Source organism: Myodes glareolus, chromosome 14, assembly GCF_982192425.1.
Source record: "Myodes glareolus chromosome 14, mMyoGla1.1, whole genome shotgun sequence".
NCBI lineage: Eukaryota > Metazoa > Chordata > Mammalia > Rodentia > Cricetidae > Myodes > Myodes glareolus.
In genome coordinates this window covers 29,154,314-29,175,327 of record NC_142039.1, presented here as the reverse complement: position 1 = coordinate 29,175,327, position 21,014 = coordinate 29,154,314, and the positions used below count along the sequence as shown (strand labels likewise).

Genomic DNA, 21,014 nt, shown 5'->3' with positions numbered 1-21,014 from the left:
GATGTTCTCTTTTTGCTACTGATTCTTGACAAGAAACCTAATTCATTAAATATCATTAAAAATAAAAGAAAATCCAGCCAATCAAACCAACAGACATATGAATAGAATACATCATAGACAACAGAGCCGCAACCTGTGCATGGCTCATCAACAACAGAGCTCACTTAGAACACAGGAGACTTGCCTTTTACTGATGAATGTCCTTTCCTCTCACCACTGAAACTGGAAAGAATGCATACTAAGTCCCAGACCAGAAATGCTAGCTGAGTGCCTCTCTCCCCATTTTAGGAGAGGTAATCTTGCATCTCACCTTTTCCTTCCATAGACTCATGACACAACAGAATTCCTTAGCAAAGGGAACGTGCCTGTACAGACCTGTGTGTCCCTCAGACTGTGTTGAAGAAGGTCACAAGTGCCATCAAACACAGCATAATTCATTGTCCAGAGAGCAACTGTATTTCTGTCATTAGGTTATATAAATAAAACATAACTGAGACAGAATAAAACATAATTCAACTGTGCACTGAGAAAGCTCAGCAGTCATCCACACAGAAACTGAACCTAACAGTAACAGGCTCAGGCAAGCAGCCAGCCAGCTTTATTTTCTAGATAAAATATACAAGTGTCAACTGACTTACATTTATATTCTCAAAATAAAGACCAAAATTTTAATTTTCCATGTACCCAAGGCACAAAAATTCACCAACCTGAAAACTTTGCCAATTATGGACAACTTTTCAATCATAATTTAGCAGAGTATCTGCAGCTGGATTTCAGTTAAAGCCATCTCCATATTGGCCACACAAAACAGTGAGCTGAGTCACTTCATGTAAAGGTATTCACATCAGAGCAACTATCTTCAGTGACAACATCAGATACTGGGGTTTGCAAACTGAATTATATAAAATAAGTAGAAATCAATGAACTAAAATGAGTTATTGTCTAAAATTATGTAATCTTTTGTTATTTCTTTTACTGATCAGCACTAATGTGGCCAATTGACATTTAGATTCATCCAAATCAGAAATAAAAATAGAACTGTCACCACAGATAAGGAAAGCCTGATGCAGAAGGCTTGTGCAAAAAGCACCATGCACACCTGAGCAACGAATGCTTTTGGTACTAACCTTGGCTACAACAGTTGCTGGGAATTCTCTCTTACTGCTCTAAGGCCTTGCTGATCCTCACTAGTATGATAGAATAGTGGACACAGGAGCATGAGGAACCAGCCAAAGCCTTGTTCTACCTCTTCCTGTTATGTGCAAAGTCTTGCCTGCAAGTGGGTTGTGCTTAATGTGTGCAGGCGATGAGAGACCCTCACAATTCATATCCTTCTACTGTGGGAGAGAACACCAAACTACAACTATCTAGAAATATTACACAAATAGATCATAATAAGACTGAAATCTAGGGCTGTCCTAACCAGAAGGACCAAGTGAAAAGTCCTTCAACAAGAAGCATTTGTGCTGAACATTAAACAAAACCTAGTACAGGCAAAATACACATTCCCATGAGTCCTAACAGGGAAAACAGCATGGCCATCTGGGGAAGCCAGAATCAGCTCAGGGCTGCAGGGGGTACCATAACTAGACAGGATTGTTAGACCCACTCTTTACTCCTATGGTCTGCAGTAGTAATAGGGAGGGCCCATAAATTCTCACTAACAACAGACACTGTACCCCTTTGAACACTAGGAAATAGCAGAAAATACAAGAAATTTTCCAATTGGCTTTTGTTAGTCCAATTTACACTATGTCTCAAATTAACTCAGCCACAACCTTGTAGCTAGGCATGAATCCGCCTGGTTGTGAAAGACAAAGGCAGATGAGCTTCAAACACGGATTCTGCAGAAAGAGCTCCATGCAAAGAAACACTTCATGACTGCCATGTCATAAGCAATACCAAGCCAATATAAACATTATAAGAAAGGGAGTGGGTGTTTAGATTGGGGATAGTTTACTATTTACAGCAACATTGAAATTTGGCTACTTTTTGTTACCAGGTAAGTCTTCAAAAAGTAGCAAAGCCTCTCTATACAGTCTACAACATGTTATAAAAACTCCTCTGAGAACTGTGCTAGGTAGCTGACCTCTATTTTCTATTTTTGTCAATTTGATCTGGTTTAGTAGACAATAAATAATCATTTTGAAACCCGCACTTTCTTACTAAAACCTATAAGAGGGTGTATCAAACAAGTCCCCTTAAGTAGCACCTTCTCTTATAAAATTTCAACCTATTATTTCTCCTCTTTAATTTTCACCTATCTTTATAACTTCTAGTATACTTTTCCCTATCTAAATTGAGTGAGCACTCAGCAATGTGCTGAACAAAGAGAAGCCATCTTTCCCAGCAGGTGCATCACTACCATTCCTCTCACTGTGTTATGCACTGAGTAGCAGTGAAAATCCATGCAGATAAAACCATGTCTTGAGTATTCTCACCAAGAAGAAACCACAGCCTGGCAACTCTGCATCCAGTATCCTAACTTCGTCTTCTGGATCTCTAACTCATTCATAAACATGTGTCCCAAGCACCTCAGAAATACTTAAATATTTTCTCAGGAAATCTTAACTTTTATCTGATAAATAAAAAGGTACTTTCAACTACAAGCTCCATACATAACCTACTGTGACAAAATGTCTTCCCAGACAGACTGGTCAAGAAAGAGTTCCCAACTTTAGAAACACCAGCTTTCCTAACTACTCCTAAGTCCTGACGATGAATGAGCATTCATGCATTGATGACTTTTCAGAAGGTTATCTAAAAAATGTTTTTGCTAGGAAGGGTAGTAGTTTGAATGAGAATGGCTCATATATTTGAACACTTAGTTACCAGAGGCACAACCTGGAACGCACTGTTTAGGAAGGATTGGGAGGTGTGATCTTGTGTCATTGGGAGTGGGCTTTGAGGTTTCAAAATCTCAAGCCAGGCTCCCCTTCCTCTTCTACCCCCTCTCTGCCTGCAGATCAGAATGTAAATAAAGCTTTAAGTTACTTTTGTAGCACCATGCCAGTCTGCTTCCCACCATGATGATCATGGACTCTCCAAACTGTAAGGAAGTCCCCAATTAGGTATTCTCTTGGCGGATCAAACCTCTGGCGCCTTCAGTGTCAGCCCTATGCATGGGGAAAGACTTTCAAAACTGTCCTCTGCCCAAGAGCTGGTCTCTGTCAGGGATGCAGGGCTCACCGAAACGAAAGTAAAACAGAGGCCGATTCCCCGCTGCACTGGCTGCCCGCTCCCGGGCCGCAGCTTCTCTGATGTCGCACACCCCGATGTGGGTGGAGCGGAATGGTCTCCTCGGCACGCCTTCACCGGGCTGCAGTCTACACCGAACCACGGCAGCTCCATTCGCTGCTGTAACAAGTTGAAAAAAAACTAATTAATTCAGACTTTAGTTTTTTTTAAATTTGTTACAGCGCTGAGCAGAGCTGCCGACCCCATGCAGAAACAGCACACACCAAAGACTCCACTAGGTGCAGAAACCCTCTGCCCCCAGCCAGACCCGATGAAGGCTACAGAATAACCCAGGCAAGCCAGTGACTGCTCCTTTTTCACTTTTGTTTGATATGGCAAATCAATATCCAACAGAATCGTCAAATTAACCAAGCAGTCTTCCTCAAGGACAGGGCCGACACACACAGACATCAACAAGTGACCGGCCTTTCAGGCAGTCACACAAGGGGAGGGGAAGGTGGAGAAAAATACTTCCCCAAACAACTTTATCAGTCTATTTACTTTTTCTTCTTCCAAATAAAACCATGCTTCTTGCCAGACCACAAAAAATCAGTCCCTCAGCTAACACACACAGGATCACTTTTACACCAACTTCCTTAAAAATCGCATGAAAAGTCTTAACGAGCAGAACTACAAGCACAACAAACTCCTTTACTCCTGCCATCAAGGTCAGTGGCCATAGCGCTTTTTTGTTTCTGTCATGTCAATTCTATAACACTGGGGGTGTCATATCCTGGAGGGAATGGAAATGGGGTTTGCACACATGCACTTCAAACTTCTTAGGTTTTGTTCCATCCACAGAAACTGCACTTTCAGGTTTTACCTTTAACATGTGTGTTACTAGCCTTTTACCTTGAGGAGGGATATTGCTTGAATTTGCTTTGAGCAATTTCTAAAGTCTAGCAAATACTCAAGGTTGCCCTTTAAGCAATGTGAGTTGACACTGGGAATCCATCCATGCTGGAATACCAATGCAGCTCCATTTTCTTTCTCTTAAAATCTGTACAATCTATCTCAAGAACAGAAATTCTCCAAAGCCACACATGATGTGATAGTGGCAGGAGGTATACCTTGTACTTTGCAAGTATAAGTAATGCATATTTTACCACCATCTCTAAAAACACTAGAGTTTTACAATCATATCAGGCTACCACAAGACTTTCTAATTATCTCAAATCTTGTATTAATTTAAACCATAATCAATAGCAATAATTAACTCATCAAGTCAAAAATCATGTTTAAACCACAAATGCCTATTTTTATAATTACAGTGTTTCAAAGAGACCAATGTATTATTGATCTCCATCTATAGATGAAATAACTACTAAGTTATATTAGGTTTATAGAAAAGTTACATATGCCTTCAATATTCACAAAATCTATGAGTAATTATACAAAGAAGAAAGTTGTGGAGAATGCAGGTATCAAGTGTGCACTCTTCAGGCAAATTCCAGAGTGAGAGAAAAGCCTCTTTCAAATGTGGCTATTAACTTTTAAAACTAGACAATTTATACTATTCAAATTGTACGTACTTGGAGGCTGAGGAAGGTAAGCTCCAATTAATTTTGACCTTTTCTTTTCATATCCTTTTTGTGTAATGTCACCTGTAAGAGAAGGGAAAAAAAGAAAGCATTCAGAATAATTTCAATGGATACAGTTGGCCATTTATTGGAGTATGATAAAACATTCCAACACTTGTAACTATCTTTTGTTTGCTTTATAATAAGAGATTTATAAAGGAAACATTGTGTATCATTTACTTAAACTTTTTCCTTTAGCCCCCAAAAGAAAATCATAGGCATTCATGTTATATGAAAACTGGTTTGCTCAACAAATGCTCATTTCTGGCCCCTTCTGGCTGGGTTTCCATCCTAAGAGTCCAAAATTATGTCTCTGCGATTTTAATCACGTCTGCAGGCATAGGAAGCTTGCTCAATCTTCAGGGGCTTCTTATTAACTTAATCATCAATGGATTGGACAACTGTCTGGGCCAGAAAGTTGGCATCACCATTACAAACAGGCATTGCCTTTCATTAATGAAGTTTTTTCCCCCTAATCAGGCATGTTAGTCACAAGGACTTGAAACTATTAAGATATTTTTGAGGAAAAAAAAAAGAAGAAAACTAAGACCAAAGAAATTAGATAAATCCAAGCAAAAGAAGATGGGACCCACGGAGATTTAGAACATTCATTGTTTAAATAAGAATTCAAATGATAAAGCCAAAGATTTATACACAGAAGTCAAAGAAGGTCAGACCTTTCCCGAAGGGTTATGTCACTAAGGATAAAGGCAAAATAACACTTATTAATATGTAATAGACTTTTCTAACTCCAAAATATAAGGCCAATTTTGTCCTTCATTTTAAAAAGAAAAACACATATGTGCACACATGTAGATATGTGCACAAGTGTACAAGCGCACACAAGTACATGTGTGCACATACACACACAAACACACTCAGGCATATACACCACAAGCTTTGAAGAAATAAAATAGTTTGTAAACAAAATAAAATCTTTAGAGCCTAGTTCTATAATGTTTAAAGCAAGAGTCTAGGACCAGTAATAAGAGAGGCCTGATTTACTGGTCCACTTCAACATTCCTGACAGTAAAAAGGAATGGGGTAGAACACTGGCACCCATTAGGGTTAACCTAAACATTTCATCCAACTTACAGAAAAGGTAGAGCTTTCTGTCCTAGAAAGCAAAACAGAAACAACCTCCCATCCCATACTCATAGCTTGAGAAATCCCCCAAACAGCAGATCAAGGGCACTGTTGCAGAAGTAGTTGCTTTACTGCCTGGCTCCTTATGGGATATAGTAACCTTGACTAACAAGTAACAGCTTTTATGAACAGTAATCATGTTTTAAACACAACATTTTTCATATTAATCGTAATGCTGCATAATCTATCTTGTTTCTGACTGAGACAAAACCCAAACCATCGCCTGCTAAATTAAAGGGAATAAGGCAGGCCTGTAGGAAAATGAAAAGGAATGAGGAGAATATGTAAGGCTGCATGTGGAAAGCTGTAATAAAGAGAACGTCATTTGGGCCTTAGACAAGATGCTATCTTTGCACTTTTCCAGCCACTGCTCATGTCCAGACTGAATAGCTGCTTTGGTAATCCTATTATCAAATTTTAGTCCAGGTAAACCCAGAATCATTTCACATGTTGATTATACGCAAAATTTAGCTCGAGTTTCATTAATTTCTCAACTGAACACTTAAAAGTCAGAGTGGACTCGTATTTAATTTTTACTATAGATCAACTTCAAAGGAAATGAACTTAAATTCTGTCTTACTTCAGAGTTGTTGTTATTTTTGGAAAGTTCTAGTTGCTTTAAGGCTACCAAGATCTAAGAATATTATTTTCTTTCAGCTCTGAATTCTCTCTTATACTCAAAGATAAAGCAAACAAAACCAAAAACAACTGAGTATCCCCACAGAGAATACTTAAGAATTCCAGATGACCACCAACTCCAGAACCTGGGAGAGTGCAGGACGACACTACAGAATTATGTCTACCTGTCACTCAAAGTAGCCACACAAGGGTCAGCAAACAGTCATGTAGGCCAATGGAAGCTCTCTGGTCTGTGCTTTTAAAAGTCTTTAGTGGCTGACAGTCTGTTCCATTATCAATAAACTATCACTTGCAAAGCTACATTTATATATATATATATATATATATATATATCAGGTGGTTCTTTAGAGAAAGTTCTGAAGATCTCTGTCCCAAATGTCCTAGCAATCCCTTTTATTCTTAACAACAACTAATTTTAAAGGGTGAAACCAAGACACAAATATTATTTATGATTCCTGATTCAGACTATAGATATAGAGAAAAATGTATCCTTAACTCCAAAAATTATTTTTTTCTATTACAACCACATCTAGTACTGCTCCCTATACTCTGACCAAAACTGGGGTCGATATTGTCCTGAGAAAAGACACTGGCATTCTTGACTTTGCTAGTGCACTCTTTCCTGACTGGACATCTTCTGACCCAGGTTTTAAAAGGTTCTAAATGGAGAATCACCCAGTAAACAACTTCCTGTTTGACTCCTCCCAATTCCTACCCGAGGAGGGTAGCACTTCCACGCTTTGGGTGACCACAGCATAGATGATGACTATCCAATTTCCATAGGATCTTGAATTATGATGTACTTGTTCGTGATGCATTTGTGTAACATACATTTACATAAGGCGTATTCTACAAACCAGAGTGTTGAGCTTTTGTGAAAGAGCCCATATCTTAGATAACTCAGTCCTGACCCCACTATTTTCCCATTCTAGGACTATGAGTTGATCAATTAATTCACATAATAAGACAAAGTGAGAAACATCAAAGTCTATCTCTGACAAAGATGTAATTGGTGGCAGCGGCAGCATAAACAACCAGCACAGACACAGGGACGATAAACTGTTTGGTGATTGTGGGGCAGAGGGGAAAAGTCATATTAACTATGTTATCAAAATATGCCACACAACAAGTCAACTAGTAGTGCTCAAAAAATGTGCTACCATTTGTAGCACTGAGACTAGACTCATTTGTGGTCTCAAAGCATCAGGGCTAAAAATACCATTGCTATTTTCTAAATCCTGGACTATTTACACATCTGGTAGACAGAGATCCAGCAGATTATAACCAACTCTCCCTGAAAATTTATAGCAAACTTTCCAATTGAACTTTTTATGCCATGTAGCTTTCTGAAAGCAATGATTTTTGTACTAATGAAGATACAGATAGTTACAGATTATTATCTGTACAGAACGGATGATACATTATAGTAGATGACAGGCGGATGATTGCTGATACATAACAGTAGGTAAAAACAGATTATTAATCAATAACAGAAATAGAAAAAATAATATAAAGAAACTAGTTGATGGGCAAATGACAGAGACAGACAGAGAGCAGATAGTAGATTTTGCAAACATCTTCCTTCTATATACCTCCACGGCCTCGGTTCAAGGCTTAACCACTGCCAATGCTCTAGAGTCACCATGGAAGCACGAGGCTCTCAGCAAGCAAATATGGTTTCCCATTTTACATCAGTTCAGGCTAAACAGCCAATTGGCTGCCCCATTTCTCTGTTTCCTACAATAGATCTGTGCTATACATACAGTCTTCAGGATAAAGCCACATAAACTCAAGGAGGAAAGGTTACGAGACCAAGGAAGCAAATACTGAGCTCATACTTCTAAGCAAAACTTCATTTTCTCTTTTTTATTAACAGACACACCACCCCAATGGTTTACAGCAGGTTATCTAACATTTAATTTGCAAACTAAAGCCAATACCAACCATTCAAGACTATTTTGAAAGTCAACTCCAATTAGTAGAAGCTTCTTAGGCAACAAAGAATTTTGCTGATTCTAAATGTGTATCTAAAGAGGTTTCCTCCTTCAAAAAGTGGTTCCTCACATTGAGCCTTAAACCATATAATTACTTGTTTATTTTCCACAGAAAATTCCAAACACTTTCTATCTTTTATACCCAAGATATTCATAAATACAGATAAGAAACCTCGAAAAAAGTCAGTGTAGAAATTTTAGCCTCAGCAATAATAAATTAAAAGTGATTTCTTGAAACAAACATCAATTTCAAGAAAAATGCTCCTTATTCTTAAGTTCTCCAACACTTCAGATTCAAGTAGTATATTTTTCTTCATTTTAAAGAAGAAAAGCAATTCAGTTGGCTTGGTGGTGCAGGCTTAGAATTCTAGTTACTTTGAGAGCTGAGTCAGGAGCATAACAAGTTCAAAGTCAGCCTGAGTTATAAACAGTAAAGACCCTATGTGATGAAGTGTTTGCCTAGCATGTCCAAGTACTAAATTCAATCCCCTGTATTACAAAAATACAATGGAAAGATTAATAAACAAATCATAAATTTACAGAGAAAAAAAGAAATAAAAAAATCACATGAGGTCAAACAACACTCTGAGAAAATACGCAAACTTTTCTTTTCTTTCGCACACAAGAAGATTTCTCTTATTTTGCAGACTAGTATTTCAGAGATAAAAATTCAAGTCAGAAAAAGTAACACTGACCCAGCATATGCATAAGTTACAGTGACCCAGTGACAAAAAAAAAAAAAAAAAAAGTCACTGTGGCCACAAAGCAAGTTTGGAAACTTTGACCTCAAGGAATTCATGCAGAGCCAACCTAATTGCTGCCTAGCTTTAGACATAAAATCTTGGAGAGCCCCTTGGTTCTCGAAGATAAAATGTGTAGCACTAAGCTACTTTCAGTGCAAGGATTAGTTCTGAGTAAACAGACAAGTTTAACAGTGATCATTTCCATTCTTGGTGTTGAGAGTTTATTTTATTATTTAATGCTGGAATGAATGCTTTGTATAACAAAGGCATTATTTCCATGTTTGGAATTTTATGATTGTCAGAGGTCTTCCTAAGGCTCCTCTCTTAAGTCAACTACTTTATATAACTTTGAAGAGCTCAAAGGCTCCAGTTCTCTTGTGGAAAATGTTTTAGCTCTGTTATAAGGTTTTCTCCAGAAAGAAACTATCACTCACAACTTTTACAAGCACTATTCACCTGGCAGCAGAAGCAGGCAAATGTAGGAATTCTTCTCACCCAAAGCAACCTGTACTCAACCTAGGGTACTTGGTGGACCACCATGTGTCTTTTTGCTCTCACTGATAAGACAGAGGTAATGCATGTCAACTTCTTATTGGTGATTGAAATTGCATGTGCAAAATCTCAAAGTAGGGATCAAGGGGAATGGCTCAAAGGTTGAAGTACTTGCCATACAAGCATGAGGGCCTGTGTTTGGATCTGCAGAAGTCACAAACACCCAGCTACAATGGCATCCATTTATAATCTTAGTACTGCCATGGTAAGATAAGACACAGAAACAGAATCTGCAGAAGCTCACAGACTAGCTAGCCTGGTATGGGTAGCAGCAAACAAGAAAGAACCCGTCTTAAACAAAGCAGAAGCCCAGGACCAAAATCTGAGGTTGTACTCCAATCCACACTTGCCTGCCTTGGTACATGTGTACTTGCACTTACACACACAAACAGGGACATACACACAGAGACATAATACACACACTTCTTTTTAAATTTTCAACAAATACTTCAGTTAGCTATGACATATTCAAACTTACGACCTACCTTACAATAGAATAGGAAGATGTGTGTCATATACAAGCAATTGCTAAGAATAAATGAAACTACATGACTATATTGGTGACAGAAACAACCCCTTCAGGGTATAGAGGACAAAGAAAAGCTAGTTGAATACGAGCAGTTCTGAAGAAAGTTAAAATCCTGTTTTTCTTTGGTGCTACTGCCATCTCTAGGTGATGCTCCTTGCTTGCCTTGTCCAGAAGCCTGTCCTCTTTACACAATTAGCACTCACAGACATCCCAACTCACACAGACAGATCTCTTTCAGGAAATGAAATGTGAACACTGTCTGCCTTGCTAACAGATTTAGCACCTGCAGGCTTTCCCCATGCAGCTCTACTCATCAGCGAGAGAGATCAGTTTCAAGAATAGGAATGTAAACAGGGGGCCTATCCAAGCATCTCACTGTTGTGAAATGGATCTCTTCATCAGAGCATCACAAGCCCCATCTGAGCCTACCCCTCTACTTTCTTAGGTATTAGTCATATCAAATCATAACTTACCACATCTTCCCTTTACTATTACCTATACTAGTCTATTTATCACAAAATTCTCATACTCACACCATATTCCCAATGAAAACTCAGAAACTTACCTTTCTTAAAGACATTTTAAGATAAGGAAACAGAGGACATTAACACCTGTGCTAAAATGAGAAAAATACCAAAGCTCACTCAAATATGCAGAGGGAATGAAAGACATTCTCGGGCATTACAGGTGAACAGGACATGAAATTTCTGTGTGTATATAAGTGAACTACCATAAGGCTCTCCCCAACACTTAGCTAATGACATAAACTGAAATAAAATGTATTTTAAATGTGCTACTATGTACGTTAGCCAGTCAGGTCTCAAACCACTTACATGTTTACTAACTCTTTATGTTTATTCTTTTGTAGGTCTTCTACATTTCTCTTTGACAGGTCTAAAACTCCAGTTACAAGACGTACTTTAGGGAAGCAGCCTGTACTCCATTGTCAACAAAAGAACAGGTACCTGTGAAACAGAAAGATCTGTAGAAGTACAGTTACTGGGTGGGAGACTTGAAGATAAACTTCTATATGACTGAGAAGTAACTCGACACAAATCCCTAAAGATCTTAAGGGTAAGAATTCCAATAAAGCTATTTTAAAATGCCATTGAGGTGGTGAGGTTACCAAATAGTCAGCTGAATTTGTAGTAATTTGGACAGTTGCTGTACCAATAGTACTGATGCTTAAGGTTCCTTAAAAAGTTAGAACAAGAGAGGCTCTTTCATTCATTTTTTTCTTTTACTTATTGTGTGTGTGTATTGTATGAACATGTGTGTATGAGTGTTTGTGTGTGCTTATGTGTGCACACATGCAAACATGTGGAGGCCAGAGGTTAACACTGGTGTCTTCATCAATAGTTTTTGACATTATATACATACAGCTCTCAGACTCAGTTAGTCTAACTAAGCAGCTTGCTCTGAGAATCCCATCATTACCGCCTTAGCCCTAGAATTACAGGCAAGCTGCCATGCTTACACAGTAAGCCTTTATCCACTGACTATCTCCCAATCCCTGATAAGAGGGGCTCTAAACAAGGTCCATGAGACATCCAGTGACCATTTGGCTTGTCAGTCCATAAGTATTTTAAGTGACAACTTTATGAAAAACTACTTAAGTAACTTGCTCAAAATTCTATACAAGCATCACTTTTTTAATATTTACAGAGATTTGGATATACGTTCTTTAATCAAAAAAGAGAATCTACAGGCCTGGAGAGATGGATCAGTGGTTAAGAGTACTTGTTCTTGTAGAGACCTCGGGTTGGATTCTCAGCACCCACATGATGGCTCACAATCATATGGAACTCTAGTCCCAGAGAATCTGACACCCTCTTCTGACCTCTGTGGGAACCAAGAAAACACCTGGTACACAGATACAAATGCAGGCAAAACATTCATATATATAAAATAAAAATAAGTCTTATTTTTTTTTCAAAAGGAACCTACTACTGCCACTTAACTAGTCCAGCCTAATACCTAACAAAATTCTAAAATGTAGCTCTCATACCTCATCAAAGAAGCTTCTTTTTACAGTAAATGAAGACCATTGTAGAAAACCACAACTTGACACAACACAGAGATCAAAAGATGATGGGAAACTGGGAAACTTAACCACAAAAAAGAACATTATAAAAGGGGGTAAACATCTTTTAACTATTCTACAGTGTGGTGAGCATTTGACTTAAACCAATCATGTTCAAGCCCACTCACAGGTGGAATGTAAGATAGTATGAAGGGATAAACTTATGCTTGTTTTATTACTTTTTCTTAATGGAAGATGCATTTATTTGAAACAACAACAAAAGAGCAAACATATCCATATGGATTATGAAGATTCAAAATGCATAGTATTTATGTTTCCCTCATGGTTTTTCCTTAAAGTCAGTATGTTCAAAAGTTTGTCTCCATTAAAAAAACAAAAACCAATTCCTATTGAACATACTATCTACTCTGCTGTCCCTCCAGCACATGATCATTTCATATGACAGCTGTTGCTCTTCTGTCCAACTTCATGAGACAAGATGTTGAAATTTCTCAGTATCAGAAAAAGCTCTCTCAATAGAGAGAAGCAGAAGCACTTACATTCCACCTGCAAACTATATTTGATGCTGAGAATAACTAAACCTTTTATATCTCTCAAATGCTTATCCTTGACAAACTTGAACTTCAGTCTTCTCATGCAAATCAACTGCCAGTTTGTGGCAAGGTAGGTGTTCACTATGACTGTTATTTTACAACAACAACCCAGACAAGTTTTCTGGGACACAGCAGATGGAAGATGCACTTTGGTAGTCAACCTACCACTGTACAAGTACAAACGAAATTTCTCCAGGGATTATCATTACATTTGGAAGTAAAATACAAAATTCAAGCAGCCCATGACAGATGAGAAGGCTGAGGTAGAGTTACAACACTGAGGGTTTTTTTTCCCCATCTAAAGGAGAAAACAGATGAGCTCCTTGTCCTGGCCTCCCTCCCTTAAGGCACACAGTCACCACAGCTTTCAGTTCCTCCAGCACAAGTTATCAAGCACCATACCAGAGAATAGTGCTGACCTTTGAGAAATCTAAGAGTATGACAAGAGGAAATGACTGCAACTTGCATATCCAAAATTAACAGTTACACAAAAGGTATCTGCTGCTTTAACCTGGCCTTTCTCTAAGAAATTCTGTTCTCATGCTTATTTTACATAAAAATATCCAAATGCCATAGAAATAGCCCTGAGTTTATTCATTCATTCAACAAACATCCATAGTTATACTATGGACCTGTCAATCAGTAGAAGACAGAAAAGGGTACAGACACTGACTGACAATACCACTTCACATGCTAAAAAATTGTCATACTTTATGTTTCAAAACCTTTTTACGGGTAAAAATAAAACAGAATGATGCTAAGTTAAAGACTCCAGTGATTTTCCTAAGCAAACAGCTCATAAAGGGAAGATATACAAAATGCCTTTTTCCATAAGCTCTCTCATGTATAGGTTTTTTAAATACGGAATGTACCCTTTTTCTTAATAATTGTGTATTTTTAAAATATTGGTTTAATCTTGAAAAGATTTACAGTTATGGGGTTTGGGGACATTTTTCTAGGGGTGGTTAATAACATACCAGAAGATACATCTAACAGGCTCACATGATGGCAGGAAGTCTGTACAACTGTGACTTTTTATAAAACCAGAGAGCTACAGAAAATTCCTCAGCACACACACACTGAGGCATCCCCTGTGCTCAAAGTCAATCCCAAAAACAAAAATAGCTTTTACTATTGGGAATAAAACAGATGGACGATTCCTGGCACAAAATATATACTTGATTAAATTTTGATGGATTCACTACCCAATTAAAAAGTAATAACTGTGATAGTATGAATTTCAGCTTTGGAAACATCCTTTCTAAATATATTCCCAGGCTTTTTCAAGAGGCAATGATTAGTTATATATTTCATTCAAAAGGTAGATAGTAAAACATACTGTTTGAAATACTATATTAAGAGTTACAAGAAATATTTGCTCCATTGTGAACTTATATTTGAGGGAAGGAGTGACAGGCTCTCAAATAGTTCATACTGGCCTAGGTACATAACCAAGGACAATAGCGAATGTCTGACCTTCCTGCTTCCACTTTCCAAGTGGGATTGCTAGGATTATAGTGTACATTACCATGTCAAACTTGCTGCGGAGATGTTTTTGTTTTGACACAGGTTTTGTTTTGAGCTAGGCATGGTTCTAGCTGACTTGGAGCTCACTATGTAGACTAGGCAGGCCTCAAACTCATTGAAATCCACCTGTCTCTGTCTGCAGAATGCTGGGATTGAAGTCACTTTTACCTAGACTCTGATTCGTTGCTTCTTAATAAAGAATCTCTACCACATATATGAAAACATTTGTATTTAAAGCAACATTTATTGAGGCCACATATTTCCATTACAGGAAAGACAAAACAACACAAACAAAACAAAAAAAACCCAAAGAAACCACAAAAACACAGTGCAACACCAAAAACTATGAATTTTAATCTTACTCACTAGTTAAAGTAATATTTGAATGAGCAGCATTACCCCCACGATTCTTCAAAAGACATAATTTGGGGCTAAAAGGTAGCTAAATGATTAAGAGTGTTTGCTGTTCTCCCAGAGGATTCAAACTGAATTCCCAGAACCCACATTAGGTATCTCATAACCAGCTCAAGGAGACTCTGTGAGCTCTTGCTTTTACACACACACGGCATAAACACACAGACATATTAATGCATACAATTGTTCTAACTCTGAACTTAATGTTAACTTATCCCAGAAGCCATGTTACAAATAGAAAACTGCCACTAATTTGCCTCATTTTGACAGCTTAGGTTTCTTCTATGTTTATCCTCAACAGTCTCAACTGTTTTTCCTCATATATAACCATGCTTGAGGATCATAATACAACATATATAGACGTCATAGTAAAGACCATTTTTAAGAATGGAAGCATTTTTACCCTTGTTAGAATGTCAAAACTGCACAACATATGCAGTCTATTCAGAGTTGCTTCTTTCATCTCTGAACTTGTCAGAAAGTCCATTCATTCTTAGAGTTAAATAGTATTGTGCTATATGGATGTAGCAGTTTTTTTTTTAATCCATTCATCCATGTTGGTTAGTTTGGGGCTTTTCTGAATAACATTCCTACAAATTTTTATATTAAAGTTATTGTGAATATGCCTGGAAATTAGTTGGGTAAATGTCCATTTGATGTTTAAGTGTTATATCCTATAATAAGAAACTTTTAATTTTGTCAAATTACAGTATGAAAGGTAACAAGTTAGTGTTTAAGAAGCCAAGCAAATGTGATCGTAAACTAGTGGTGAAGGTACCATTGATGTAACGAAAAGGGCACTTAGCTTCCACGGTCTTCCTCCCCAGAATCCAGGATATAAGTCTGATCATAAGTAAAAGACAAGAAGAATTCAATTGAGTTAGTTAATCTGGATGGATTCATAATAAAAAGTATTATTTGGATATGAAGAAAGGTAAGAAAGAGGTAGAGCATAGTTGGAAGCAGGTAATTGAAAATGGGTCCTCTGGGCTACATTTTTCACTGGTCTCTTCATGTTTTACCATTTCTTTGATTCCTACTCACCATGATGAGAATTGTTCTGCTCCACTGTATAATTAAGTGATACTTCTGAAAATGGACACCAAAACAAACCCATCACCCTTGTGGCATTCATGCCAGGCATATAACTTTGATAAAAAAAAAAAAAAAACACTGAGTTCCTCTCTTTCCTTCTCCTGCATTTATCTGAAGACCAGCACAGTACAGGATGGGGATGTGGCCTCAACAGGTATATACCCTGTTATAAAACTCTTAGGTTTATACCCTGAAAATCATGACTCCTTCCCTAGGGTCTAGCAGCATCCACCATTCACAAGGATCCAGAAAGCTCAAGTCTTACAAGTGGCTGTGATCCAAAGTACAGTAGCTTGTGTTTTCTGGGTCTACTCACCAATGGCTATTGCCAATCAGGTCCACAATGCAAATTTACTCTTAAATTTGACACAGAAGATCCAATATGATAATATGCCTCAGAAGAGAAAATCACCTAGTACTCATGAGCACATGCTTACACTCTTCTGTGCCACAGGACTTAGTGAAACATTAAGCTAGGTCTTAGCCCAGGAGGCACCTGACTGCCTCCATCTATATGTATCCAGCCTCTGATACATAAAGTACCCTCAAACCTTAACTAGCTTGGGCATACCAGTCCTGTGGAATTCAAAAGCATCTCTCTCATGAAAGCTTATATCAGTACTATTTTTTTCTGTTTCATACCCAGGGCATCTTCTGCTCTTCCACTGACTTACATGTACCAGGAAGGCAGAAACATGAAGCTAAGCTATGGCTCCTAGGCAATGGAAGCTGTGACTAAATATCACAATCAAAGTACTATCCTAGGAACAGAACCTGAAGGAAATGAGCTACATATAATTCTTGTATTACATTCATCAAACAAGCTTCCTGCCAGCTATAGCGCCATATCCATATACAATTAGAAATACAAGCAGTTATGGCACTGTGACTTCAGGACTGTTTCTGGACATCTCCAGGATTTGTGTTCTCTCAAGAACTTTTAAAATCTTCACATATCCACCAAAAAAATACCTTTCCTCTTTAAAAAAAATACATACACATTAGTACATATGCATTTGTTTTAGTGCACAGAATCAAACACTAGAGTATAGAGCTTTTACCAAGCCTCCACATTCTGTTCTACCAGCAAAACTCTGAACAAATGTATCTCCCAATAAGAAACAATCACCAGCCAACGTAAGTCAGGGGCACAGACAAAGTTTTTGTTCACTTAGATTGAACAAATTTTAAATGAGATGCTGATGAAGTGTCCTAAGCTGCTAATGTTCATAAAGTTACTCAAATAACTACAAAGAAATTTAACAGAAATGGCTCAGCAGGTAAAGTCACTTGCTGCCAAGTTTTGTGATTTGAATTATATTTCCAGGGCCCACATTTTAAGAAGGAATTGACTTCAAATTACCCTCTGACTTCAACACATGCACTGTGGCATGTGTATACACACAATAAATAAGTGTTAAGTATTATTCTTAAAAGAAACTTGATGCTTAGAATAATAAACCTGCAACTCAGAGACTGATTTTATTGACCTGAATCAAACAAATACTGCAGGCTTGACAGAGCCTAGATCCATGCAAAAGAAGTGGCTAATTTGAAGTATCTGAGACCATCAATACCACAGAACAGCCCAAAACTGTCACTACCATTTCCTTCCTTAACACTTCTCACAGCTCTCCAGAATTGCGGTTACTGATCAATGACAGCAATAGCTCAAGCAATTTTATATTACAATAGTATAGTCTTTTATGCCATTAACTCCCAATATGGACATTTAAAACTTAACATTTTTTTCCTCCCACCCTGCCATTCCCAAAGAGGAAGCAGAACAAATTTATTTTCTTTCCTATATGGCTGACGCCAATGTCAATGACCACTGGTGCTGACCCATATGCACTTGACGCATGAATCAATGCCTCTGTTTCCTCAAAATGCTTTCTGACCATAAATATGAGGCTTGAGTTGAAATGACAAACTAACATTTTATGTCCTTCTTTCTTTCTTTTCTTGCAGTGGTGCTGGGGTTCACACCCATACCTTTGTCTAAGCTGAGTAAGCATTCAGCCACTGAGCTTGATCCTCATCCCAAGCTCATATTTTAAAAGTGGCATCTTCCAATCATCCCATCACAGGCACTGCCATTTTAGGGTCACTGTATGAAGACCTGGAACCTAGTCTCCAGTGTTTTTCTGGGTGTATTGCCTTGCTCCTCTTAACCTGACTTTCCACGGTCTGATTTCTTTCTACTCATCACACAACCAGTCAACTTACCCATCACAACTCCCCAGGTTTAGTTCTTCTCAGTACCTTCTCCCCAATGGGAACCGTCCCTACTAGGTATTCTCACTCATTCCCTTCCTTCCCTCAGTCATCCTGTGCCACTGCTTCTGAGAATATCCACTGTCCATGACAGATTCCACATTTCTCCAAAGCCCATAAACCGCCTCTGACCACACAATCTTCACTGCCACTGCAGTCCAGCCCCACTTGAGGGTTGTCAAAACACCATCACTCAGTAGCTACATCTGCAGTCTTAGTAGCACCCCTCTACCTACTTGGTACCTGCATCTCCTCTTGCTTCCATTCTGGTGCTTTTTTTTTCTCAGAATTAATGGCCCTAAACTTCCATTTTCTAATAACTAAAAGGATAACCCAGCAGCATTTACCTAACAGAGAACTATTTAACATAGCATCTGGCATGTAATAATCACTCAATAAATGAACAACATTACCGTGCTGTTACTATTTGTATGTACGCATTTTAATTTTCTATGAGCCTTTAAGCTCTTTACAGAAGAGGCCACTCACAGGAGCTAGCTGAGGGTCAGGTACAGGGTTTATCCTTCATCTACTTAGTGGGCAGACAAGCCACTGACAGTGACATGTGGTGCATAATGAGATCACACTTGAAATTAATTCCATTTGCTTTAGGCAATAGTCAAAAGGAAATGTCTCACAGCTTGTTCTGTGGTGGTCTCGATTTCCAGGTGTTCAGGAAGAGCCATTTACATACACCCTACATACCTTGTAGTCATTTAGAAAGGCCAAGAGAGGCAAAATACACAGGTGTTTGGGATTCACTAACTCATGAGATTGCACAAGTTTATTCTGCAAGCACCTTCTTGGAAAAAGGAAAAGCAATGGAGAGGGTGAGCTGGAAGAATATAGACTATTAACTGAAGGCATAAGATATGCATTACATATCACTCAAAACTGTCATTCAGTTTCAACAATCATGCTCAGATTCAATTGTCCAACACTCAAGGTCAAATGCTGTATGGCTATAGTCTCAATAGGACAGATACTAGGGAGCACTATGCCTGTGATGAGTGTTGTTCTTTGTTGGCCTGGGAATGCTTTCTGTAGAATAAATAAGTTCTGTCTTCAACCTCTCCTTCCAGAAAACTGGATACCCAACCTTCTATAAGAGAGAGTCACTGTGAAAATTCAAGTATAACAAAGGACAACTCATAGTGTTTCCTGGAAAAACATGCATGCTGGTTTATCATAGAACCAGGAATGAAAGAATGAGTGTGTAGTTGACTCAGTAACTTTTCTAGAAGTACTCACAGATTGTACTTTACCTAATGGGAATCAAGAGGAAACTGGAGTTTGTGCAAACACTAAGCATTTTCCACAAGCCAGGCATTTCCACACACACTAATAGTATTTTAGTTAAATGATGAAACTTTTTTCTTACAGGGGAGACAAATGATAATCATGAAATTAAGATCTGAGTCCTAAAAATCAACAACAAACACATGAAGCTGTCAAAATTTGTTGAGGTGCTTCCATGAGCTTCTTACACTGCCGGACTTATAATATGCAATAGGGGATAAGTATCTACTCACAGTGTATATTATGGGCAAGAGCTGGCCTTGCAGGTGCAAGCCAAATGCAACTTGCTTCATACGTGCTGGATGACTCAGTGACTCCATGCATTCAAGTTTGCAGGTGTGATCTCATTCCAAACTCAGAAATCTAGGCTATGAAGTGATGTTACCTAACACTTCTTTGGGTGGAAGAACAACTGAACAGAAACATTCAGAATGGAAGACCCAGGCCCACCCGATTCTCCATGAACCCTGTGACAGCTCTAGGGAAGGACTGTCCATTGAGCCTTTCTCAACCATTAACAGCCTGAGTTCCCCAGCTCTCTATCACCTTCTCCTCCTAACCTCGTAGCCTGATATTTTGAAGAGGTGCCTTGGCCATGTTACTCTCATAATTGGGTGTGGCAGTTTGGATGTAGCTGGCCCCCATAAGATCAAAGAGAATGACACTATTGGGAAGTGTGGCTTTGTTGGACTGGGTATAGCCATGTTAGAGGAAGTGTGTCCCTGTGGGGGGCAGGCTTTGGGGGTTCCTACGCTCAAGATACTGCCCAGTGTTTCAGGCCATTTCCTGTTGCTTGCAAGATATATGGACTCTCAGCTACTTCTCCGGCACCATGTCTGCCTGCACACCACCATACTCCCATAATGATGGTAATGGATTGATCCTCTGAAACTGCAAGCAAGTCACCCCATTAAATGTTTTTCTTATGAGCTGCTAAGGTCATGGTGTCTCTTCATAGCAATAGAAACTCAAACTAAGATAATGGGTCATAGTTAACAGGAATGCAGTCAGTCAAGACTGTCTATATGCAAGTAGGCTTCTAATGATTGGAATAACATTGACATTGACTTTGCACTAACTGGATGCAATCATAGTAATAAGAGCTGTGGAGAATCCTGAGATGATTAAGTACTATGGGCTCTCGAATCCAGGGTTCCTGACAAAATCCTTATATCAAAGTCTCTTCCTGGATGAAGGAACTGTGCATGGTGGTGGGGATGGAGAGAGACATAGATAGTACATTGTAAGGAGGATCCAATATGCCTCTTGGTGACAATAAACTGTCATCAGATGTCACTAAGTTGATGAGCAAAAGACTTGCATTATCTCTGCCCCATCAGTAATC

The 21,014-nt window shown here is 38.5% G+C and overlaps 1 protein-coding gene across 4 annotated transcripts in view; it reads right to left on the bottom strand.

Annotated features, from left to right (window-relative positions):
• The window catches only part of Dip2c (DIP2 acetate--CoA ligase C (putative)), a 378,666-nt gene that overhangs the window by 168,224 nt on the left and 189,428 nt on the right, over positions 1-21,014 (bottom strand). For 2 of the 4 annotated variants that reach the window (XM_085699206.2, XM_085699207.2), the window contains exons 2-3: positions 4,770-4,841; positions 3,190-3,357 (exon numbers count right to left, since the gene is read on the bottom strand). In XM_085699206.2, the coding sequence (XP_085555332.2) occupies positions 3,190-3,357; positions 4,770-4,841 (240 nt within the window). The remainder of the gene's footprint in view (positions 1-3,189; positions 3,358-4,769; positions 4,842-21,014) is intronic. The other 2 variants (XM_085699208.2, XM_085699209.2) reach the window with 1 other exon arrangement.